Consider the following 26,018-nt stretch of genomic DNA (forward strand, 5'->3'; position numbering starts at 1 on the left):
GTTTCCTCTTCCGGGTCAGCGGCGGCAGGGACAGCACGAGCAGCGGTGGTGACATCACTTCCTGCCTCTCCTGGTTTGTCCAGCCTGCTGCAGAGGAGGAAGGAGCCCTGTCTGGTGGGCAGTTACCTCCATCTTCAGACCCTAACAGACCCCAGATCTTCCCTTGCCCCCCCTCAGACCCCAGATCTGCCCTTGCCCCCCTCAGACCCGCCCCCCCTCAGACTCCTGATCTGCCCCCAGGAGGAGGAGAGAGCCTTGACAGGTTTCTGCTCAGGTAGGAGAGCTGCTAACTCACTTACCTGCAATTTATGAAGATCCCCCCCCGCACACTCCCCCGGCATTCATGGTGACATCAGGAGAGCTCAGCTCCTCCTGCCGATGAGCCTGAGTGAGGAGCAGAGGAGGACAGGCCTCTCCAAGGGTGCAGAGGAGGTGAGGCCTGTCCAGGGGAGCAGTGTCTCTCTTCGGGGCCTGTGCATAGCTCCATGAGGCTCCGGGCGGAGTCAGAGGTGCTGTATGGGGGAATGAACTCTGGGCTCCTCTGTCCTTAATATGAATCCTTCACCGGGAGGTCTGTCCAGGGAGCAGAGGAGGTGAGGCCCGTCCAGGAGTGCAGAGGAGGAGAGGCCTGTACAGGGAGCAGAGCAAGAGAGGCCTGTCCAGGGAGCAGAGGAAGAGAGGCCTATCCAGGGGACAGAGGAGGTGAGGCCTGTCCAGGGGGGCAGAGGAAGAGAGGCCTGTCCAGGGGACAGAGGAGGTGAGGCCTGTCCAGGGGGGCAGAGGAGGAGAGGCCTGTCCAGGGGTACAGAGGAGGTGAGGCCTGTCCATGTGTGAACAGGAGGTGATGCTTTTCTGGTGGGGGGTTGCAGAAGAGGCCTGTTCTCTGGTGTGGTGCCGTGCAGAGGAGGTGAGGCCTGTACAGAGCTGGGGGGTGCATAATAGGTGAGGCCTGTACAGGGGGGTGCAGAGGAAGTGAGGCCTGTCTAGTGGGGTACAGAGGAGGTTAGGAATGTCCTGGGGTGCGGAGGAGGTGGGGCCTGTCCTGGGAGCTGCATTGTAGGTGAGACCTGTCCAGGGGGGTGCAGTGGAGGGGAAGCCTATCCAGGGGGTTGCAGTGGAGGGGAGGTCTGTCCAGGGGTGCAGAGGAGGTGAGGCCTGTCCAGGGGTGCAGAGGAGGTGAGGCCTGTCCAGGGGTGCAGCCTAGGTGAGACCTGTTTGGGTGGTACAGAGAAGTTGAGACCTGTGGAGAAGGGGTGAGGGGCAAAGGAGGTGAGACCTGTGGAGAGGGGGGAGGGGAAGAGGAGGTGAGACCTGTCCTGTCGGGGGGAGGTTAGAAGAGGTGAAGCCTGTCCAGGGGAGGCACAAAGAAGGTGAGGCCTGTCCAGCAGGTGCAGAGGAGGGGAGGACTGTCCATGGGATGTAGAGGGGGTGAAGCCTGTTTGGAGGTAGCTGCAGAGGAGGCGAGACCTGTCGCGGGATGCAGAGGAAGCAAGGCCTGTCCAGGGGGCTCAGAGGAGGTGAGTGAGGCCTGTTTAGGGGGGTGTAGAGGAGATGAGGCCTGTCCAGGGGTGCAGAGTGGGAGAGGCCTGTTCAGGAGGCTGTAGAGGAGGTGAGGCCTGTCCTGTGTTTGGGTGGTTCAAAGGAGGTGGGGCCACTCCAGGATGGATGCAGTGGAGATTAGGCCTGTTCATCCATGCGGGGTGGTCGAGAGCTGAGTTTAAGTTTGTTAATTGTTGTCCCAAGAGATTTATGGAATGAGTGTAAGTTGCTTGTAAACTGGCCAATTGAAGAGCCACAGAGTGAAGCGCCTCAAAATATTTTATTATATAGTACAAGAGATTAATGCAGAGTTACAGACAATATTGCAAAGGCGAAGACCGGGTAAAAGAGGGCGCATCTTTTAGCGTTGCATCCAGAGGTTAGTCCACATATCCAGCAAAATGTGAGGGGCTAACATTCCGGATGAGATTTTGTTTTACGCAAAGTTCTGTAGTGAGAATGTTGTTCCTAAGCAGAAAAAAAAAATAATGAGCGCTCAGACAAAAATGTTCCATACGGGTGACGATAGTGGTTCTCACGGATTGTATTCTTGTTTTGATTCTGGGTTTGTTGCTGGTGTGAATTTGGATATGCACGGCGTTGGGGTGCAGAGTAATGATGTTCAGTATGTGCAAGGAGGAAATGTTCCTCTGGGTCAGGGCCGGACTGGGAACCCAAACCAGGCCTGACAATTTTGACAGACCAGCCCCCTGCCTCTTTTGTTGCTGAGGGGGGCGATATAGCAGCACCACAGCAAAACCAGCCCCCAGTAACAAATACGTTTCCCAGCACTGAAGAATCAGCCCCCACTCTTCCAGCCCCTCGGGGAAACACCGGAAGCCCGTTACGGCCAGTGCGGCCCTGCTCAGGGTGTAGGTTTTACTGACAGTGGCAATTTAAATACCTCAAACACAAATAGTGTGCAGAATAAGACACGCTCCTTGCGATGTTTGCTGGAACCTGGGAACTGGAACATGAATCAGATGGCACAGAATGGGATGTCACAGTCAATGGTCCCAGCCCAACTGGCCTCTGTGCCGAGCATGCAGAATCAAAGGCAGATATATTGGAACATGCCTTCAGTCCCGATGGCCCCACAGCCCAGTGCAGAATAGAATGCCAAATTCTCAACAAATTCAGGATTTCAACAAAATCCTTCAGTGATTAATAAGGATTTTCCACAACTTGCATCTACACTAGGAGTTTCTACTGGACTGAATCAGACACAATGACTGTGCCTGAGACGGGAGAAGGATTGCATGCTTGGTGCCGTCCTAGAGGTCACCCAGAGGGGCCCTTTTGTAGAAGAAGTAAATGGGAATCCAGCATCACTTTTAATCAATAAATGTGCCTCCCGTTCCACAGTCAGACTGACGGGAGCTCCCAACCCACCCCTCTTGGGAAAGGAGTCCAAGTTGTAGGCATTTCTAATAAACAACTAGTAAGCTGTCAGCAAATGTTCTCGTACAAATTGGGTCAATGATGAATGGCCAGAAACGTATACTGTGATTAAGATCCAGTTAATATGTTAGGGAATTACCTTGTAAAATGACTTGTGGCTTTTTGGGGAAGAGTCACAATTAATTATTCAGTTTGTAGGTGTGGTTTATTAAATTACATTTTGGTGTGCCATGTTTTCATGACTATTCATTGATTGCTGTCATTTTTACCTCATCGTGAACCATGTCAATAATGTGTTCTCTCTGTCTAAAAACGTAAGAACTTTTCCTTGATTCCTAACTGAGCAGATTCTATATCAGTTTGCTATTTGATATTATAAAAAAAAATTCTCATATTTTAGCACACATTTGTTGTGTGTGGTCTGTCTATTGACTTTACAGCTGGAGTTATTTCTAATTCTGGCTTTTGATATACTTTAGAGGTTACCTTTATGTGATCCTCCTGCAAATATTATGATAATTATTTCTCTGACTGAGTAACCATGTTTATGCCTTCAGTAATTATTTGAAACCTTTAATATAGCTTTGAAGCTTGTTGTAGCTCCAAAGGCAAGGGTCTTTACCAGGGAGCGGTCCTTTAATGGGCAGTATCGCCAGCGACGGCTGACTATAAGGTCATTACACTGTTTGCCCCATGAGGGCAGAATGTGTTAATTAATAAAACAACGGTGTCCCAGAGACCGAGGGGCTTGAAACACCGCCGGTACTCTGAAACCTTTGTTTCAAAGCTGTTGCTGTGAAACTTGAACAGTTAACAGCCGCATGTGAGACCACGGTGGTTAATTGTTGAACATTCACAGCAATAGCTGTTAAAGGAGGCTGAAGTCCGCCCCTGGTACTCCCTGGGCTCGGTTGTTTTGTAAATCCAAGACGGTTATTTGTAAAATGTGATGAAGTGTGATTGTCGCCTGATGCAAAATTATTTCTTTACTTCCTTTCAAGGTATTCTGGGATGACAGGCAGTGCAACGTGGCTGCCACTCTTGGGGGAACAAAAAAAATAATTGTCAGGTAAGGATTCCTATAACTTTATGTTTCCTTTTCCTCTGTTTCTTCTTTCTCTCTTCCTTTTCTTGATCTCTGTTTTTTTTAGTCTCTTTAGTTCAACTTTTGACTCTCTCTGTGCACTATTCTTGTTGTTATCAAACTTCTGATAATAATATGATGGAGCCACATTCCACTCTTGGAACATGTTGGGGGTGCAGTGCAGGCCCAGTTCCTTTTTAGGTCAGTTTTGCCCAGCAGTTCCTTAACTATATCACATTTGTCTCCTCCTCTACACCACGTGATGGTGGTTCACCCTGATTAGAGGTGCCACGCTGTTGCGTTGCTACTGCGTTTAGACAGTGACTGTGATTTTAAAATTTTATTGAATCATTGTGTGCGTTCTAATTGGGGGAATGTTTTAAAAACTATTATAATTGCTTACTTGTGTGGGGTTACTGCATACTTTCCAGGTACTCTTCTGCTTTTTAGGTCGAAGCACGACCTCTGCTTCAATGCGAAGCATTGATAGCAGAGTCTGCTTCGACAACTATTGTGATCCGTTATTGGGAATGTGGACAGGAAAGGGTGCACGAGCGCAGAGTAGCTCAGTTTTCACCTCGTGAGCGCGCACGGCGCCGTGCCCCTCCCCTGTCCACATTCCCTTGCGCAAACACTCTACACTCATGCATGCGCACATACACAGGCATACACAGGCACACACACACTGCATACACACACGCAAACACACAGGCAAGCCCACGCGCACACACACAGACACACGCACAGACACATTCGAACACACGCGCGACCCCCACCCCCACCCCCACCCCCACCACTTACCGGGCTCTTTCGGCGTGTTCAGTGTGTCATCTATGGCAGCGCTGGTACCAGGGGGCAGGACTTCACTTCCGGGGCTCCCTCCAGCACCTGGGACCCCGGGATGCGGAGAGGCCATCAGTCGGCCGGCTCCACTTCTTCCTCGGCAGCGGCGGCTGTGGCGGCGGGCGGGACTTCCTGCCGGATTGCAGGCCCCGCCCCCGTCTCAGGCAAAAGTGCCTGACTTCCGTTTTTTTTTTATTGGCTATGAGTGTTCAAACTGAAACGGACATGAGACTGGCGAAAATGCAAGGTGAGGCTGCGCAAGAGCGAGGACACGGGCGGGCTGCAGGCGCAGTTGTTTTGGCCAGTGCTTTTTTATGGAAGGGTTGCTATACTATGCTGCTCAGCGCTGGGTTGCCGACGGGCTGCTGAATTGGAACAGAATCTGAAAAGTACGTGGGTTTTCTTTGTCACCCCTTATTTCAGCCGACCGGTTAACTGAGAAACATAAACCTATCTTTAATTGACCCTGGAAATAAGAACGGTATATTTATTGTCTATGCTATTGATAACATGAAATAATTTTAGGTAAAGCCAGGTTGCTTCTAGCGTACGAATTGTTTATCCCCTGTGCTCGTTTTGCAATACGAGGGCAAAGTCGTGTAAAGCGTCTAAATGCTGTCAGATGTGGGGTTTGAAGTGACCATGGAAAGTTTAAGAGGAACTGAGTGGGAGCGGCTGACTTTCCTCTGGCTGTGGAAATTGTTGCTCTTGCTTCGATGTGCTTTGTGAGCAAAAGATGACTTTGTTAAGTTTGCTCTTCTTCTGTTTGTCTTTTTCAGGGTTGGAGACGCTTTTGACTGAAAGGGAAAACCTGGAACAGCCTCCGCCGGTGTGTGCATGGTGACGGAGAAACCTCACGTGCTAGGGGGGAAACCCCGACATCTGACCCGGGCCGCTGACTCACCAGACGCTCTGACGTCATCTGTGTACAGTCCCGCGAGGAGGCTACGCTGGGGCTTCTCGCGCGCCGCTGGGACCGGGAGATGCGGCACCATGACTTCTGTCGTACAGCAGAATGAGCTGGTTTTTGAGTTCGCCAGTAACGTGATGGAAGATGAGCACCAGGTACTGTCTGAAAAGGCATCATGATACGCACATTTTCATCGGCCTGTGTTTTTTGTGGTAATTGTAAACGGTGGTTAAAATAGAATCACAGAAGTGTAGGTACTCGCTGTTCCAGCGTACCTGTGTGTTCTTGAGAAGTGCAGGTCCTTTCCCATTAAAAGTATTGAACTCCCGCTGATAAGTGCAGGTGCTCGACCTTTCAAATTAAAAAAAGTGCGAGCACCTGCCCATTGAAAGCACCGGTCATTGAAAGCACCGGTTATACAAGATGTCTGAGACCAATATTTACACCAAATGATTGGTGCAAAGTGATAAGCCGACCCAGTGCGTTCTTTGATCAGAACACAAATTTGACGAGGCTGGTTAATCATGACCAGGCCCACTGGAATTATGTGGCAGGGGATGACAAAGCTATACTGCAGGGTTGACTAAATTATGTAACAAGAAAAGGCAAATTAAGCTGTATGATGCGGCACATAGTATAACCTCAATATGTTGTTATCTTTACAATATCTGGTCAAAATTTCACCTCATTAGTACCAGTTTGACACTCGAATACAACAATAAGCAACACAAAGGTGACTAATCAACCTCTCCAAGTGCCTTCCACTGTGCAGCATCAGATACTGCTGCGTTTTTTGTAACTTTTTTTTTTTTCAAAACCAAGTTTTTTGTAACTTTTGATCCGTTTGAGCTACAAACAATTTTTTACGTCGAAATCTTCAGATTATGCAGCAGATGATGCATTATGTTGTAAATCTATAATTATGTGGAAAATGACACAGCTGCAAATCACATAATTCCAGTGTCCTTGACCATGACAAAAGTGTGCAGTGAGGGGGAAGAGACATTCAGAGACATTCAGGCCGGTGCTTCTGTCATCCTTCATTAGGCCAAGGATGACGACTTTTGTGGAGAGATACGCTGTACCATCTTTATTATAGAGACCAGCTTAACATGCTGTCATTAGCAGTGCTTAATTTACCAAAAAAACATAAGTGGCCGGTCCAAAGTTTTGCTTGTGAGTCCCGCTTGCTCTGTCCAGTACTTGGGTTGCGGTGAACAAAGGCTGCCTGATCTTGATTCCATCTCATGCCTATTTCTTCCACTCCCTAACCTAAGCTTCCTGTCTCTTTATCTCACTTTTTCAGGTTCTTTCTCCTTCTTTCACTGTTTTACTATCTTTTATCTTTCTAATTTTATCCCTTTTTTGCCTTTGTCTCTCTTGCTCTGGATCAAATTTTGATGATGAAACATGAATCCTGTTGGCACCTGCAACCACTGGCACAAATTAAGCACTGATGGATGGAAATGGGCACACAATACGAGTAACAAATACCAGAACACTAGATCTTTTCGCAGACCTGAATTTTATTTTAGGTTGGGCCCTGGTGTTTTCTATCTCAATATTATGTGCTTTGACTCCAGTCAGGAGCACCAGGGCTGGTCAGGGGATAACACTGTATTAACTGTTCAGTTGCATTCATTAGTGCACCCTGATACTAGAGTGCAAAGCATTAAACTAAGAAGGAGCAAAAGACGAAAGTATCAGCTGTGTAGGTATAGAAAAGTGATGACAGATAGCACTTGGGTTATCCAGACTACCCACAGCCCATTCTCTTGTTCTAAAGTAGACATCCTTTAATCTCCATCTTTGGATTCACCTGCCATTCCCTGTACCCTATTATGTTTACCACAAGCCCCTATATTTTTGAATTATGTTTGCCACAGGCCTTTACATTTTGGTAATTATTTTTTACATAACCTCTTCTTGCCAGACAGTCGTTTACTACATTAACACTCTTTTTGTCAACGAATAAATTGCTTTTCGCCTTCCCCTGAGATAGTCGAATCTCACGATGCCTAGTTCTTGGAACAGAAGTCCATTGGAATATGCTCTAGTCCTGTACTTTATTTATAACACAGAAGAAGGGGAGTATCTGTCACATTACCCCTCACCTTCCAGATTATACCTATTTAAGTCTTTAAATTGTTAATCATAGACCTGCTAGAGATGCGTGGATGGCTACATAATCTGAACCTGCGAAGTACCATTTTAGGACATGATCTGAGCACAGTTTGGGGTTCATTGGTATCCTGTGAGGTTGCAGAGTTGAAGTGGCTGTAATTTACAACTTTAGCAGTGGTTATTTGTTTGGCAATGGATTTCTAACGGAATGTGTAGCTTTTGGTGGAAAAGGAGCATCACTTTTTAAGGTTGATGAATTAAAACTATGTATCACAACAGTAATAGAGTACAAAACAATAATAACGCAACAGGATATAGGACGATTGTATCGTGGTTTTTGTGTTGAGTGTACTGTTCTGTTGTTTTGCATTATATTCTGCTATTTTGCTTCGTTACTGATTTGTGTTCGCACACTGTTGTGTCAAACTGTTTTGTTTCATTGTGTTTTGTTGTATTCTGTTAGCATGTTTTGTACTGGTATGTTAAGTTGTGTTCTGCTGTTTTATATTTTTGCATTTTTGTGTTATTCCCTTGCGTTTTCTTTCGTGTTGTATTGGTTTTTGTGCATTTTATTTAGTTGTTTTACTGTACATCAATTGCATTCTGAATGTTCAAGTATACCTAAACACGGTTATCGCACAATACAGCTGCCACAAGCCTACTTTCATTACACAAAGGCAAGAGAATATGCACATCACCCACCCTACAATGTTTTTACCAGTGAAGACATTTGATAGTGCCAACCAAAAATGTTCTGTGATGCAGACTGTGGCATCTGGAAGTGGACTGCGTGAGTCTTATAGTGGAAAGGAGACACTCTGTGCCACCCGACATTAATTTTGAATTCCACGTTAATAACTCCCAAATCTCTCACAGTTTAGTGCCAGCAGTACACTCCCCCCCCCCATCTCACTGCCTAGAGTCTTTCTGTCCACAAGGCATGTTTTTGGACGTCTTCAAATTTAGCTGAACTATGATGTTATTTCGTTTCTGTGTCACATACTTATCAATTATATGTCCCTGTAGCACTTTGAAACAAGAGCAAATCACGCAACCTCAATATTTTGAGTTTTCTAAAATAGCATATCAATATTTGTTTTACTTCCTCCTGAGTATCAACCCTGTTCAAGGTTTTAGTGTAACCAAAAAGAGGCACCTTTTTTAGGTCTCGCCTGGAATAGCTTCCGAAGGAAGCGTCCAGGTTGGAGACTTATAGTTATCTGTCTCGAGGGAAGGACGGACGAGAAGGTGTACGAGCTTTCCTTCTCCTGGATTTGACTGCGTGCACGCGCTTTGGCTGTGTAAGCGTGATGTCAGTTTCGTTTTCTCGAGCGCGATCGCTTTAATTGAATTCTTTCGTTTTTGTAGACTGAATGCTTTCGTTCGTTTTTGTCAGACACTCGCTCACACACACACACCCCCTACCCCACAGTCACACACACGCACTCCAAGACACATACACACACACACACGCACGCACACACACACACATACACAGGCCGCCCCCGCACGCGCGCGCGCGCACACACATGCTTCCCCGCCCCTTCGCCCGCCCGCAGCTCAGCAACGCACTCACCGGCTTCCTCTCCTCAGCTGCAAGGCCCGGCAGCAGGACTCTTCTTCCCTCCTTCGGCACCGGGGCGCAGGGTAGGCTCCTGCCTGCTCCGGTGCTCCCAACACGGCTCCAATCGCAGCTCTTCCGTGGGAGGCGGGGTAGGCTCCCGCCCTCCTACTTCCTGTTTCCGGTTGTCGCGCCGGCCTGCCTGACTTCCTGGTCGCAGGCCGGCAGAGTGACGAGGATGTTGGATTTGCGGTATTTATTTATTTAGTTATTTATGCATTTTTATATAGCGCGGACTTTACCCGAAGGCGGTATTTATTTATTCATGTATTTATGCATTTTTATATAGCGCGGACTTTACCCGAAGGCGGTATTTATTTATTCATATATTTACGCATTTTTATATAGCGCGGACTTTACCCGAAGGCGGTATTTATTTATTCATGTATTTATGCATTTTTATATAGCGCGGACTTTACCCGAAGGCGTCGGAGGCTTCACAACAGGAACAGAAATGAAACATAATGAGAAACATTACAAAAGAACAGGTTGCAAAAACATTCGTTACTTACATAAGGTAATAGTGACAATTGTGAGCAACCAAAATACATGAGGTAGTCAAAAGTGCACAAGAGGAAATGAAAGTGACAAGTGTGCAGTTATAAGCGAAAACAGAGTATGACTAGAGGTATAGTCCTGCAATAAGTGCTAGACACTCAGGCTCAGGAACAAGCGTTACATGGGCAAGGTGGCACTTGTGCAAGTATCAAAGGTAAAGACATGTGAGAGGTAGCAGCCGTGTGTTGCAAGGGCAGAGTGGTGTGTGCATGTTACAAAAGGGCACCGAACACCAGTACATGGAAAATACTGCAAAAAGGCAGACCCTCCAATCACAGGCATACACTGGGAAGGCACTTCCATGGTCATGGAAAGTAGAAATTATCAGTAGTGGAAAGTCTTCCTCACAATAGCAAGAGGACGTGAATTACTTTTGGAGGTGTCTCTGGAGGAGGAGAACTTTGAGGTCCCTTTTGAAGAACAGGTTATGCATGGAAATGTACACACCTCGGGGTGCACAATGCTTGTCTCAGGAAGTTCCCGGTGTCTCTGGAGAGCTCCCGTGCCCTGCAGTGTTGACTGGCAGCTATAACCTCTGACGAGTGTTCAGCTTCTCTTTCAATGCTGCCGGTTGGTTTGTGTTCCTGGATGTCTGGTTTCGGATGCGATTCTAGCGCCTCGGACCCGCTTCTAGCGCTTCGGACCCTCTGTCTCTGCTCCGAAACTCAGCAGCGCTTGGTTTTGCTGACAGCTCGTGACGTCATGCAGATGACGACTGAAAAGAGACACCTTCACTCTCTGTCTCCTCCCCTGTGTCTCTCTCTCTCTCCCCTCCCTTCCCTCTCTCCCCTCTCTCTCTCTCGCTCTCTCTCTCCTCCCCTCCCTTCCCTCTCTCTCTCTCTCCTCCCCTCCCCCCAGCCCGGAATACAGTACCACTGTGATCACAAAATTCTTAAGCACCCTGCAACACTGGGGATTTACAGGAATCCAAACACCAGCGTAAAGTACTCGAACAACAATAACGTTTGTCTTATAAATGTCGCAAAAAAATGTTAATATTTCACTTCTGTTCTTGGGTTTTCGTGAAAGTACAACACATATTGCATTACAAATGCTATAGGTGTTACATTTGTGAAAGTTAAAACTATTGGCATTGTAAATGACAAAGCTATTACTTTAGCTATTACTATAGCTATTTTCACAACCAACACATAAATAAAAAAAATGTAATTCACAATACCAATGGCTCAAACTTTCCTAATGCGAGACCTATTGCATTGCAAATGCTTGTTTTTCATCTCGGGGAGGGGGGTTGTGGGGGTCTTTTGCTCCTTCCCCGGTCCACCACGGCTCGCCAATTGTATGGAGGGAAGTGAGTGTTTCACTCTTGCTGCTCTATTCCACTTCCTGTCCCAGATCGATGGGCAGCGCTCTAGTTGTTCATGACTGGCCCAGCTATTTAATCTGAATGCCGGGCCGGACGCGCAGTGAACGCACGCAGCAGGCGCGCCAAAGGCACGCCTGTCTGTGTCAAGTTTATGCCTTGTGCCAGGGACGCTGTCCTTTTTGTTGTAGACCCTGGTAAGCCCCTTGTTTACCCGAGAGGACAGCTCTTGGAGCTTCAAGGATAGAAAGATAGAAGGATGTGCACTGCAGGTCGATGAACTGTGAGCATTGGGCTATATGAGTGTGTTAACTGTAAGACAGTCATTCCATTGGGGGTAGCTAAAAAAAAACAAGGGGATACGTGTCAGCCCTACCCTTACCCATGAATCAATCCTTTTTGTGCCTACTCCTGAACGCCAGATCTCTGATTAAACATAGAGCAGAATTTAATGATTTTGTCTCCTTCCGTAGGCCTGATTGGGTATTTATTACTGAAACCTGGTCTAGAGATTGCTCAGAGCCTGACCTGGTGGAGGCCATCCCCTCAGGGTATGCTCTGTCCAGACTTGATAGGGGGGTTTGGGAGTCCTTTAAAACGACACCTTCTCGTGCTTCACTGAGGCCCTCACCACTCCCTCAGATCCTTGTCAGGCCCTATATTTCTCCTTGAAGATCCTACCCACAGATAGTTTTGTGGGAGTGGTCAGCTACCGGCCTCCCGGACCCAGAGGAATGTTTAATCAGGACTTCAGCAATCGGATTGAGCCTTATTTGGCTAGATCCAATGTCACTCTTTTGGGTGATTTTATCTTCCATTTGGAGACAACTCTGTTCTCTGAAAGGCAGGTTTTCCTGGTAGCAATGGACTCCTGTGGCCTTCCTCAGCTGGTGAGGAGCCCCTCTCATACGGCAGGACACATTCTGGACGGGATATTCTCTAACGATCCGAGGATAGAGGTGAATGATCCCGTCCCACTCTCTTGGTCTCATCATTACGCCATTCCATTTTTTCTGAGAATTGCAGAATCCCACCCAGATCCCAATTTTAAGAACAGGGTGGAGATGAAGAGAAACCGTAGCTGCATAAATAAGGAGGGTCTTCTAATTAAGCTTAGTAATTATTGCTGTCTCCCCCACCTGGATGTGAACTCAATCTATGATGATTTTTCGAACTGGCTCTTGGTGGCTATGGAGCATTATGTGGCCAGAAAATGCCCTTCGGCGCTCTGGTTCACCGAAAGGTTGAGAAACCTAAGGCAGGTATGCGCGCCGTGAGCTTATCCCAGCCGAAAGGGACCTGCATAAACTCAGATTGAAGGAATATAGGCTAGCTATTAATGAGGAAAAGGTTATCTACTATTCCAAGATGACGGAATCCATTAAATCCCAGAGGGAACTCATCACTGTGATTAATTCCCTCCTAGCCCCCTCGGCCTCTGCCAACACCGAGGTTTCCCAGGAGCTATGTGATAAAAAGGCATGCTTTTTTATGATAAAATCAACGATATATATTCCTCCACGCGGCAATATTTTTTTGGGGGGTGTGCAGGATGCTCAGGCCACATGGGTGGGCGGGGGCTGACGTGTGAAGGCGCCGGGAGGCGATCCAATGAAGTCTTTAAGTCACATTCAATTTTTTTCGTCTTTCCCCGGAAGGCGGCGGCAAGTTCTTCGCAGTTAGGCTGTAGATTAAACCCAGAAAGCAGGTTGGGGCTGCCTGTTAGATTGCAATTTAATGAGTTCAAACAGTTTTTTAGGTCGATTCCTGGCATTGTTTAGCTATTTCCTAAAGATGTTTGCTTTTGAGCTATGTATGTGTTTGTTGTAAATGATTCTTAGAGATCTCAGGTGCTGGAGGTGTTTGAGTGGGGAGGAGAATCTCCATGACCCTTCACTCAATCTTAGATTGCATCTTTCAGCGTTGAGACTACCATTGTACCAAGGCTCGGAGTCTTCGGTGGATACTCTTTTTAGTTGGAGGGGTGCCATAGTATAGAATGTTTGTCATTGAATTAGTGTAATGATCAGTAAGGTCATGGACATCTGACATGTCTTCAGGAGGGGGTAGGATGTAATTGCTGTTAGATGTGAGTTCTTTAAGGTTTATGTTTCCAGGGCTCTTTTTCCAGTGTCTGTTTTTTTTATTTGAACCTGTTTTGAGGACAGCGATTCAGTGATGAGCAAAGTGATGCAGTGATGGTCTGTCCAATCAGATGGAATGATAGATTCCAGTTGAATCGAATTAGCTTTAGAGACAATTAGATCCAAGGTCGCTCCCACGTTGTTTGTAGGACTTTCGCATATTTGGATCAAGTTTAGATCAGCTAGGAAGGTTTTTAGGCTAATCACTGATTGGTCATCGGTTCATTCCAGTAGAGGTTGAAGTCACCAAGAAAGATTTGGGCGCAGTATACACTGGAGTTGGTTGTGATGATTTCCATAATTTGCTCAATAAATGGGAGGTTATCTCCTGGAGGTGGGTGTTAACACATACAGTTTGTATCGAGGCCAATCTGTACTCAGGATATCGATGCCTAGATATTGACACGAGATGAGAGTAACATTTTGTGCTTCTTTAATAGAGAGATTATTGCCGTGAGTACAGGGGTTAACTCCACCAGGTCTGTTTCGTCTATCTAATCTGATGATGTCGTAGCTGGGCGGTACTAGAATGTCGATCATTGGTGTGAAGGAGTCATTGAGCCAAGTTTCAGTCAGGACTGCGTGTTTAGATGCCGGTCTGCAGTTGAGTAGCGTACATTTCAAGTAGGGTATGGCTACAGCGGAGGCAGCCTGAGTGATGGGAATTTACTTGAAGTTGGAATTGTTAACTGCTTTGGGATTGGGCCAAGGATCTCAATGTCGATTTGACTGAAAGAGGAGGGAGTAAATATTGTTGTTCAATAGAGTATCTTTCATCCTGATGGGTCGGGTGGAGGCGTGGGGGTAGGGAATTGTCTTCCAGATCACATGAGGAGACATTGCGATTGCTGGGATCCCATTGGATGTGAGGGGTGACTTCTGTCTAACATGATTGTTATTGGATTGCTAAAGGGAGTGTCTATTCTTACCCATCAGCCTGGTGGGACACCAACAATTAGCGAGCTCAGAGGTGAGGGATATTAGGCTTTAAACCTCAACCTTAAGTTGATGAAGCTCTTGAGAAATCTCGGTCAGTTTGGCATCATTAGTAATGTGGGAACAGGAGCTCGTGATGTGGGCCAGGAGGCCAGGTAAGACTGCTCCGGTTTATGGTGTTAGGGAGAAGCTAAGTAGGGAGAACCAGGGGAGGGGGGAATAGAGATGGAGTCATGATTGAGGAGTTGGGGTGTGGGACTCATAAACTGATCGATGAGTAGATAGGCGCCATGTTATTGGTCATGTTAGGGGGTTCCGAGATAGCAAGTGTCAGGGTTTTTCCAGAAAGGGTGTCACAGATGCATCAGTGCTGACAGCGGGGGCTCAGCACTTTCACCCATTCTTTTTAATCTTCTCATGGAGACCCTGGCAAACGCATTGAACTCGGCGAACATTCTATATCACCTATATGCGGACGACGCCCAACTGTTGTTGGTTCGCAATCTGAAAAGCGCCATGAAACCGCGTGGTATAAGCGCGCTTAATAAATGTTTTTAAATTAATTTTTTTTTAAATTCAACTGTATATTAAAATCTCCTCACCAGAAGACTTTATCTCCCTCAACGCTATTCCACAGAATACTCAAAGTTAGCTCACTGGCAACCACCTCTTGCTTAACACCAAAAAAACTGAATTCCTCCTCATCTCCCCACCCAATCACACACCCAAGATAGACTTATGGTTGAAACATCTAACTTCCTTTGACTGTGCTCTACACATCATTGACTCCGGGAAATCCCTGGGAGTCACCACAGACAAACACCTGAACATGCAGGCACAAATCACTAATGCCACCAAGGGAGCTAATCACCAGATGAGTATACGAAGGAAACGTAAACCCTTCCTCCCACAGACCGACTTAAAAATGGCAGTACAAGCCATAGTGCTACCAAGATTAGACTATGTTATGTTATGAAAAAGGGTTAACCCAAACAAAGTCAAAGGGACCTGGGTAGCAAATTGTTATATCTAAAGGGGTCCCAGACTGAAAAGAGGGGACAGAATTAGAAGGAAATAGGTGTGAATAATCAAAAGAGGTAAAAGATAAGATTGTACGATATTTTTATTCACAAGGTACACAGCAACCATAAACTAGGTTAAGCATAACAATTTTTTCAATATTTTTTGTAGCATTTGTGTGCCCACATGCACAACGCGAAGGGAAGGGAAGTGATAGTGCTGTGAAGGGATTTCGGTGAAAAAGTGAAAAAAAGTGTACTTGTTCTTAACAAACAATTAATTTAAATTCTTTAAGTTTAGTCAAAACATTATTCCACGTGGTTCCCCATCGCGGGGCCACAAAAGACAGCAATAAGTCAAGCAAATTCCAAGACCAGGCTCCTATTGTAGCTGTATTAATCTTGCTTGGGGGTAGAAGCTGGTACGGGTGGAATGAGTAGTCTACGTTTCGACCCTGGATTGGGTAGGGAAAGTTACCCTTACAGAACGGGTCTTCCTCAGGACGGAGGGATGTGGTGGGCAGACTACCTAAAGGGAAAAGTTAAAAAGCAAAATTATACTCCGGGTCTATTGAAAAGATCCCTACATTGCCCTGCGCAGGTAAACACCCGCTTGGGTATAAAATGGAGAAATTTGACATACAAAACCAGAGTGACTAACAATCATCGGACCAGGCGTGTGTCGCCCATCGTAGATAGAACTTGGCTTGTATTTGAAGGACATCATCATTGAGTGTGTGTTATGAACCCCATCATAGAGATGCAAATATTTGTAAAGCAAATTACTAGCACACACAGGGCGCGATATGGGTATTAAGTAAGGTCAAGGATATGCCATAATTAGCAGGTCTCTAGAAATGATCACCATTAGTGCCTCGGTAAAAATGCGCATTATCTTACCTCCAGGACCCCATGGTCGGGTTTGCCTGGAACTTCGTGTGAACTCGCTTTCACAATGATCTGCAAGTCAAGTACAGGGGGGAAAAAACGAATTGTAAACAATCCTCGTTCAATAAGCTGGGAAACTAGCCTATTTTAAGTTCAGGACACTTAAAGGGGGGGAGGAGGGAGGATTTACCTATACTGTGATCGGTGTCACGACTTGAGCAGTATTGGTTACGGACGGTAGAAATTCTCTGTGCTGAAATGATGAAAACTGGGCGTCATACGGTGCCTCTGGAAATTGTCATATTATTTATTTATAGTTGTGGAAAGAGAATCGTTGGCAGAAGCCACCACGCCGCCACTTACCTACGTATAAGTCTTAAAAATGGTAACCAAACGCGGGACTGGGCAGGTTGCTCAAAGTTCATGCGGACGGCAAGAATTCCCGTACGTTAACCACCGTGCCTTGCCTGTAACTAGGAAGTATGGTTAGGGGGCATGTCCATCGCGGTTGGAATAATAGAAATTGTCGAAAGACTACGGTTTGCTAAAGAGAAAAGGTACTTTCTCGCAGTTCTCAAGCCTGGCTATTGTCTATCAATAAAACTCTGTTTGCATCTAAAGAGTTGTTTGTAAATTATAATGTGAGCCTTTTGCACTTTTTCACCGAAATCCCTTCACAGCACTATCACTTCCCTTCGCGTTGTGCATGTGGGCACACAAATGCTACTAAAAATATTGAAAAAATTGTTATGCTTAACCTAGTTTATGGTTGCTGAGTACCTTGTGAATAAAAACATCGTACGATCTTATCTTTTACCTCTTGATTATTCACACCTATTTCCTTCTAATTCTGTCCCCTCTTTTCATTATGTGACCCCTTTAGATATAACAAGATTAGACTATGGACGCACCACTCTATGCGGTCTCCCCAAATACTGGCCGGCCCGCTGAGGGCATCGTTAAACGCTGCGGCCAAACTGTTATCAGGAACTGAAAGAAATAACTACATCTCTAAGACCTTGAAAGTTCTGAACTGGCTGCCCTACGAGGCAAGAATACACCTAAAAATTGCTTTCATGGCCCATAAAGCCCTGCATAGCAATACCTCCAGTTACTTCGGTCTAAAGCTAGAGCGATCGGGAGGATGCAGACAACTGCGAAGTGCAACTTCACTACTATTGAAACCACAATCCTTCCATAAAAAGTGAACTGGCTGCAGAGCATTCTCATGGATTGCACCGAAGATTTGGAACTCCCTACCACCAGTGGTACGCGTAATCTCTTCCTTTACCTCCTTCAAAAAAGAAGTAAAAGTGCTTCTAATGAACAAATTCACATCCTAAGACTTTAAATCTATTGTGACCTCTAGACACCTGTGCAATCCATATATTATTGCCTACATCTTTTGTATTGAAGGCGAATACCGAATGTATGTTTACTACTCCAACCACCTAATGTTTAATAACTGTGTATTGTGAAGCGTTCTGATTCCCTCGCGGATCATTCTTTGTTGACTACTAGTCACCCATGCTATCCATACACTACTATCGACCTCTATTGTACTGAATGGCGAATACCGAATGTATGTTTACTACCTCAACCATCTAATGTTTAATAACTGTGTATTGTAAAGCGCTCTGATAGCCTTGTGGGTTCTGTTCGCGCTATATAAAACTTTATAAAAAAATGTTCAGTGGTAAGGGCCAGAGATGATGTGAAGGTGTTAGTATCGAGTCAGTGTATTTCAGTGGTCGCTGCTCTAGGGGTGTGATGAGGGCTCAGGCTATTATGACAAATAATGTCGGTTGAAACAGCTGCAAGGGTAATGGTAAATGAATGCTGTTGGGTAATCTGATGAAGGTGGATAGGGAGGAGGGGAAAGGGGTGGAGCAATACAAGTAGAGGGGAGAGGAGGATACAGAACGTGGTACCCTTGGGATGACTAAAGGGCTAGGATGAGCTCTTGGGTCAGGGAGGAAACGTATTCATCACTGAGAGTTTGATGAGAGGAAAATTTCATCAAGTAAATCTAGGCTGCGTTCAGATGCTTGGATGAGGATAATCCCATTATTATAAAGGGAGATGGTTGCCTCTGCTCGGCCAACTATTGAGGGAGTTACCAAGAGTCTAAGACCGACCGTGGGGGACTTTAGTGGATGCAGTGATCCGGAGCAGAGAGCCAAAGGGCTTTCCTTCATTGTGCGGGTCTTTTAATGCAAAAGATAAGGTCACTTATAGTAGCGCCTTTATTCGTGAAGACATAGGGGGTAGAAATAAGGGTTTCTGGGAGAAATTTGAGAAGCCTGTGATTGAAGTTCTTGAACACGCTTTTAGATAGTTTATGGGGAATATGATAGTTTAGGAATTTCAGGCATATGAAACTAGTTTGGAGTCTAGTGATCTTCGAGAAAAGGAATCCATGGCTAAGGGCACCAAATTTCCAGTGTGGAAAGAGGGGAGGGACCAGAGTACTACATTCTCACGTGGGGAGAAGTGGAGGGGAGTTGAGGAGAAGGGGGTATGGTCAGATGAAGGAAGGAAGGAAGGGATGGAGGGAGCAAACCATGGGGCGGCCGGAGATAAGTTCCTTGACTCCATTCTACAAAGACAGCCCATTAAACATTATCATGACAGAAGATGCCAGGAGAGAAGAAGGTACTCCTTCTGTTTTGGGCTTCCCAGCGTTATATGCATCCGATTACTAGGTGGAAATCAGCAAATCCTGAAGAGAGGGCCCAGCTGCAAATATAAAAAAGGGAAGTTGAAATACATTACGTCAAACTAGATTAAGCAATTAGGAAGACAGAATCCAGATTAGAGGGATAGGGGGGATAGGATGAAGAGTTGCCTAGGATGCACTTGGAAAATCGATAGACCGAGCCAGTCTGGAAATCTAAGCAGAATTAGTAAACAACATCATTCTAAGATCGGCCGCCACTGGAGAAATACTTTGAAGCTATAGAAAATTATAGTCCTTCTTACATGTCCATAAGAAGGACATGCTAAGTCTTATGTCGATATCTAGATTCCTAGAGTCTTATGCCACAAGGGCCCCAAACACAATCAGTGCACAAAAGGCCCCCGTAATCAAGCCTTGAGACAACATCGAGGGGAACCCTCCTGAAAAAAGACTTAGTTGTGAATGAAACCAGTCACCTCCATGAACAATAAGATTTGATTTGTGGCACGACATCCTGATGTCCACCGTGCTGTCTTGAGTCTTCCTGATCCATCTCTTACTCCAAGAGCTGTTCGTGTTCTAACAAAACCTTGACCATATGAATCTACCTAAAGCTGTAACTATATATAACCATATCATATGCGTGCTATGCGAGCGCACTTTTTTTGTTAAGTTACTCTATGAACACCTTTGCTGAAATAAATAAGATGTGGCGTATTCAAAGGAACTTTTATGGAAAGATCTGTGTATGGTTAAATGTGTCTTAAATATGTCTTCATACGTTTCAATAGTAATAAATGAGATGCTTTTACAATCAACAAGAAATTGAATATGCACATTCTGGTATTTTCCATTTAAGTAATTTAAATCTCTTTACATCCGACAGAAAACTATCCTTGACTGCACAAAATGTTTAAGAATAATGAAGATAATACTGTAAATCTGCAAAAGCAAAGTCCGAAACATTGAGTTCCAGTATTCAGGAAAACATAAGTGCCGACAGAGGCAGCCGAACCTGAACATAAACTGACAGATATTTGAAGTACCATCAAGGGCAATTCGGTGGTTCTATGTGTCTCAGCTGTGCACTTCCGTGCCTCAAGATGAAGAAATTACCTCTAGAAAATTAAGGAAACACTGATCAACCACTTCTTGTGTAAACATGTCCAATACCAACTCTGATCATGAGGTGGTTACAGCAGTACTCTGCTTCCTAAAGTGAAATAGGACCACCATTCATAGCTAGAGGTGTATTGTAAACTCCTTCAGGCCATTCCACGGCAACCAGCGAAAAGCACAGTTAACTGAAAGTTCAAAGAAATGGGGGTTCTGCTATATAAAACACAGAGTATATTTACCAAGCCTAAAACTGCATCAGAGAACACACACAGGGGAAAATCCATACAAATGCAATAAATGTCTGAAGAGCTTTAGTCAATTATCAGGCCTTAAAAAGCATCAGCGAACACACACAGGGGAAAAAAAACATATCATTGCAGTGAATGTGGAAGTAGTTTTACGGAATTATCTAAAGTCATGAGTCATCAGCGAACATACACAGGGGAAAAACCATTCAAGTGCAATGAATGTGGGAAGAGCTTTAGTCTATTATCAGACCTAAAACAGCATCAGAGAACACACACTGGAGAAAAACCATATCCTTGCAGTGAATGTCTGAAGAGCTTTAGTCGATTATCACACCTAAAACGGCATCAGAGAACACACACTGGAGAAAAACCATATCCTTGCAGTGAATGTCTGAAGAGCTTTAGTCGATTATCACACCTAAAAAAGCATCAGAGAACACACACAGGGGAAAAAACATATCATTGCTGTGAATGTGGAAGTAGTTTTAGTGACTCATCAACATTAAAGGTTCATCAACTAACACACACTGGAGAAAAACCATATCATTGCAGTGAATGTGGAAGTAGTTTTAGTCACTCATCAACATTAAAGGTTCATCAACGAACACACACTGGAGAAAAACCATACAATTGCAGTGAATGTGGAAGTAGTTATAGATCCTACTCAGGATTAAAGTATCATCAACAAACACACACAGGGGAAAAACCAAATCATTGCAGTGAATGTCTGAAGAGTTTTCATACATTATCGCACCTAAAGCAGCATCTGAAAACGCACACTGGGGAAAAACCATTCCAGTGCAATGATTGTGGGAAGAGATTTTGTGATTTATCAAATCTAAAACTGCATCAGCGAACACACACTGGGGAAAAACCATACCATTGCAGTGAATGTGGAAGTAGTTTTAGTGTATCTTCAACATTAAGGATTCATCAGCGAACACACACTGGAGAAAAACCATACAATTGCAGTGAATGTGGAAGTAGTTTTAATGAATATTCAACATTAAGGAATCATCAGCGAACACACACTGGAGAAAAACCATACCATTGCAGTGAATGTGGGAAGAGATTTTGCCTCTTATCATACCTAAAACAACATCAGAAAACACACACTGGGGAAAAACCATTTCAGTGCAATGTATGTGGGAAGAGATTTTGTGATTTATCAAACCGAAGATGGCATCAGCAAGCACACACTGGGAAAAAACTGTAGTGCGGCCCCTAGGGTCACGCTATTCTTCAATAAAGTTAGCCTTAGCAACTATTTTAGCTGTGTGTCTTTTTATTTTTGTGCACGACACTCTGTATCTTCTTGTGCAAGACGCCTTTGTGCCCACATGAGCTCATATCGTTATAGTTTGCTCACAGCGTACAAGGTTGAAAATCAAGCCACTGTGCTTTCCAGTTCTGGTCAGTTTGTACTACCTAGACATAACATTAGGCACTTCTTGGCACGATTGAGAAAGGCTTGCATTATACTAACATGCAGCACTTCCTCAAGACAGACGGAAGATTTCCTTCTACGAACAAGAGCCTTGCTGAGCCTATGATGTAACCTTGCTCCTACGTTCAATGGTGAGGGATTCCCCAGAATTGTCCCAGAGATCTTCTTTTATATAATATACATAATTCTACCAGGGCAGGGTGATCTAGGCATTATAGTCGTATTATCCACTGGTCATTCAGAATAATCTCCCCCGTCTTATTTTATGGTATTGTAACTTTGATCATTGTTTTTATCTTATGTGTTATTCTGCTGGTGCTAGCTCGTTTACTGCATTATTGAACAACGCACAGAGTTTGTTAGTTGAAAAATAAACATTTTAAACTTTACATAGACTCTGCATTATTTGGTGTGGACAAGCAAGGGTGAGTGAGCCAAAGGGTGCGCATTGCTACCGCGACTGAGAGGTCGAGAGTTCGGTGTTCCTGGTTTGTCTAAGCATCAGGTATCTTCGGAAGATCTGGGGAGCTAACGAGACACTATAGCTAGTCGGTCTAGGGATTGTGGGTTCTTGGGTGTAAGTGCGGAACAACCAATCTTTCACTAACTGCCTATTTTCTTGTGCAGAGTTCTGTATATGCAGAGTCTCTACAACAAAACCATTCAAGTGCAGTGAATGTAGAAGTAGTTTTCATGATTTTTCAACATTAAGGATTCATCAGCGAAGTCACACAGGAGAAAAGCCATATCATGGCAGTGAATGTGCAAAAAGCTTTTGTCAATCTTGAAACCTATAAAAAATCATCGAGCACTCCACCATCACCATCAATAAAAGTGTCTATTCTCTGCTATTGTTTATTTCCCTACAGCTAGGAACAACATGAAATATCAGGAAACCCATTGAGAGACTAGCACAAAGTGGAATAAAAGTAAAGAAACATTGTTGGTTTTTATTCTGTGAGAGAGTTTTAACGAAAGAAATCCAAGAACACCTGACCAGGCTACCTGTAAAATCAACACCATGAACAATGATTGGACTAACAAGGGTATTTTCAGCTAATTTTAGAGATTAGTACTAAAACATATAAACCCAACACACTCAAAACAATTGAACAAGCACAAACTGAAGATTCTTCAGAGCTGACTGTGGTTTTGGTCATTTTATGCATCATTAATGGTTCTGTGACAGCGGCAGCTCTCTGGGTTAACCCTTGCAGTGCTGACATTTACCTCTGAAGCAGGAGAATGTGAGCTGCAGCTCTCTCGGTTAACCCTCGCAGTGCATAACATTTACCTCTGAAGCAGGAGAATGTGAGCTGCAGCTCTCTGGGTTAACCCTCGCAGTGCTGACATTTACCTCTGAAGCAGGAGAATGTGAGCGGCAGCTCTCCGGGTTAACCCTCGCAGTGCTGACATTTACCTCTGAAGCAGGAGAATGTGAGCGGCAGCTCTCAGGGTTAACCCTCGCAGTGCTGACATTTACCTCTGAAGCAGGAGAATGTGAGCTGCAGCTCTCTGGGTTAACCCTCGCAGTGCGTGACATTTACCCCTGAAGCAGGAGAATGTGAGCTGCAGCTCTCTGTTAACCCTCACAGTGCATGACATTTACCTCTGAAGCAGGAGAATGTGAGCTGCAGCTCTCTGGTTAACCCTCGCAGTGCTGACATTTACCTCTGAAGCAGGAGAATGTGAGCTGCAGCTCTCTGGGTTAACCCTCGCAGTGCGTGACATTTACCCCTGAAGCAGGAGAATGTGAGCTGCAGCTCTCTGATAACCCTCACAGTGCATGACATTTACCTCTGAAGCAGGAGAATGTGAGCTGCAGCTCTCTGGTTAACCCTCGCAGTGCATGACATTTACCTCTGAAGCAGGAGAATGTGAGCTGCAGCTCTCTGAGTTAACCCTCGCAGTGCATGACATTTACCTCTGAAGCAGGAGAATGTTAGCTGCAGCTCTCTGGGTTAACCCTCGCAGTGCATGACATTTACCTCTGAAGCAGGAGAATGTGAGCTGCAGCTCTCTGGGTTAACCCTTGCATTGCATGACATTTACCTCTGAAGCATGAGAATGTGAGCTGCAGCTCTCTGGGTTAACCCTTGCAGTGCGTGACATTTACCTCTAAAGCAGGAGAATGTGAGCTGCAGCTCTCCGGGTTAACCCTCGCAGTACATGCCATTTACCTCTGAAGCAAGAGAATGTGAGCAGCAGCTCTCTGGGTTAACCCTCGCAGTGCGTGACATTTACCTCTGAAGCAGGAGAATGTGAGCTGCAGCTCTCTGGGTTAACCCTCGCAGTGCGTGACATTTACCTCTGAAGCTGGAGAATGTGAGCTGCAGCTCGACGGGTTAACCCTCGCAGTGCTGACATTTACCTCTGAAGCAGGAGAATGTGAGCTGCAGCTCTCCGGGTTAACCCTCGCAGTGCATGACATTTACCTCTGAAGCAGGAGAATGTGAGCTGCAGCTCTCTGTGTTAACCCTTGCAGTGCATGACATTTACCTCTGAAGCAGGAGAATGTGAGCTGCAGCTCTCCGGGTTAACCCTCGCAGTGCATGACATTTACCTCTGAAGCAGGAGAATGTGAGCTGCAGCTCTCTGGGTAAACCTTCGCAGTGCATGACATTTACCTCTGAAGCAGGGGAATGTGAGCTGCAGCTCGCTGGGTTAACCCTCGCAGTGCATGATATTTACCTCTGAAGCAGGAGAATGTGAGCTGCAGCTCTCTACGTTAACCCTCGCAGTGCTGACATTTACCTCTGAAGCAGGAGAATGTGAGCTGCAGCTCTCTGGGTTAACCCTCGCAGTGCATAACATTTACCTCTGAAGCAGGAGAATGTGAGCGGCAGCTCTCTGGGTTAACCCTCGCAGTGCGTGACACTTATCTCTGAAGCAGGAGAATGTGAGCTGTAGCTCTCCGGGTTAACCCTCACAGTGCTGACATTTACCTCTGAAGCAGGAGAATGTGAGCTGCAGCTCTCTTGGTTAACCCTCGCAGTGCGTGACATTTACCTCTGAAGCAGGAGAATGTGAGCTGCAGCTCTGGTTTAACCCTCGCAGTGCATGACATTTACCTCTGAAGCAGGAGCATGTGAGCTGCAGCTCTCTGGGTTAACCCTCGCAGAGCATGACATTTACCTCTGAAGCTGGAGAATGTGAGCTGTAGCTCTCTGGGTTAACGTTCGCAGTGCATGACATTTACCTCTGAAGCAGGAGAATGTGAGCTGCAGCTCCTGGGTTGACCCTCGCAGTGCATGACATTTACCTCTGAAGCAGGAGAATGTGAGCTGCAGCTCTCTGGGTTAACGTTCGCAGTGCATGACATTTACCTCTGAAGCTGGAGAATGTGAGCTGTAGCTCTCTGGGTTAACCCTCGCAGTGCTGACATTTACCTCTGAAGCAGGAAGATGTGATCTGCAGCTCTCTGGGTTAACCCTCGCAGTGCTGACATTTACCTCTGAAGCAGGAGAATGTGAGCTGCAGCTCTCTGGGTTAACCCTCGCAGTGCTGACATTTACCTCTGAAGCAGGAGAATGTGAGCTGCAGCTCTCTGGGTTAACGTTCGCAGTGCATGACATTTACCTCTGAAGCAGGAGAATGTGAGCTGCAGCTCCTGGGTTGACCCTCGCAGTGCATGACATTTACCTCTGAAGCAGGAGAATGTGAGCTGCAGCTCTCTGGGTTAACGTTCGCAGTGCATGACATTTACCTCTGAAGCTGGAGAATGTGAGCTGTAGCTCTCTGGGTTAACCCTCGCAGTGCTGACATTTACCTCTGAAGCAGGAAGATGTGATCTGCAGCTCTCTGGGTTAACCCTCGCAGTGCTGACATTTACCTCTGAAGCAGGAGAATGTGAGCGGCAGCTCTCTGGGTTAACCCTCGCAGTGCTTTGCATTTACCTCTGAAGCAGGAGAATGTGAGCTGCAGCTCTCTGGGTTAACCCTCGCAGTGCATGACATTTACCTCTGAAGCAGGAGAATGTGATCTGCAGCTCTCCGGGTTAACCCTCGCAGTGCTGGCATTTACCTCTGAAGCAGGAGAATGTGAGCTGCAGCTCTCTGGGTTAACCCTTGCAGTGCATGACATTTACCTCTGAAGCAGGAGATGTGAGCTGCAGCTCTCTCGGTTAACCCTCG

General features: G+C 45.6%; 1 protein-coding gene across 4 annotated transcripts; it reads left to right on the forward strand.

The window, feature by feature from the left end:
* The first annotated feature begins 166 nt into the window (after positions 1–166).
* Positions 167–22,274, forward strand: LOC144806110 (uncharacterized). 4 transcript variants are annotated; one of them, XM_078672545.1, is made up of 4 exons: positions 167–274; positions 3,942–4,009; positions 5,647–5,932; positions 19,958–22,274. In XM_078672545.1, exon 4 carries the CDS (start codon positions 20,608–20,610, stop codon positions 21,652–21,654), a length of 1,047 nt encoding a protein of 348 aa, XP_078528671.1. In that variant the 5' UTR covers positions 167–274; positions 3,942–4,009; positions 5,647–5,932; positions 19,958–20,607; the 3' UTR covers positions 21,655–22,274. The 4 variants fall into 4 exon arrangements, with proteins under 4 accessions (XP_078528671.1, XP_078528673.1, XP_078528670.1 ...); XM_078672547.1 differs by lacking the exon at positions 167–274 and adding an exon at positions 519–593; XM_078672544.1 differs by lacking the exon at positions 167–274 and adding an exon at positions 563–702.
* The last annotated feature ends 3,744 nt before the right edge of the window (positions 22,275–26,018 follow it).

The sequence above is a fragment of the Lissotriton helveticus genome (assembly GCF_964261635.1).
Source record: "Lissotriton helveticus chromosome 1_1 unlocalized genomic scaffold, aLisHel1.1 SUPER_1_unloc_46, whole genome shotgun sequence".
Lineage (NCBI taxonomy): Eukaryota > Metazoa > Chordata > Amphibia > Caudata > Salamandridae > Lissotriton > Lissotriton helveticus.

What these genes read in the sequence shown, in the direction of transcription:
- LOC144806110 (XM_078672545.1), top strand. Translation starts at nt 20,608, where the DNA reads ATGAGTCATCAGCGAACATACACAGGGGAAAAACCATTCAAGTGCAAT.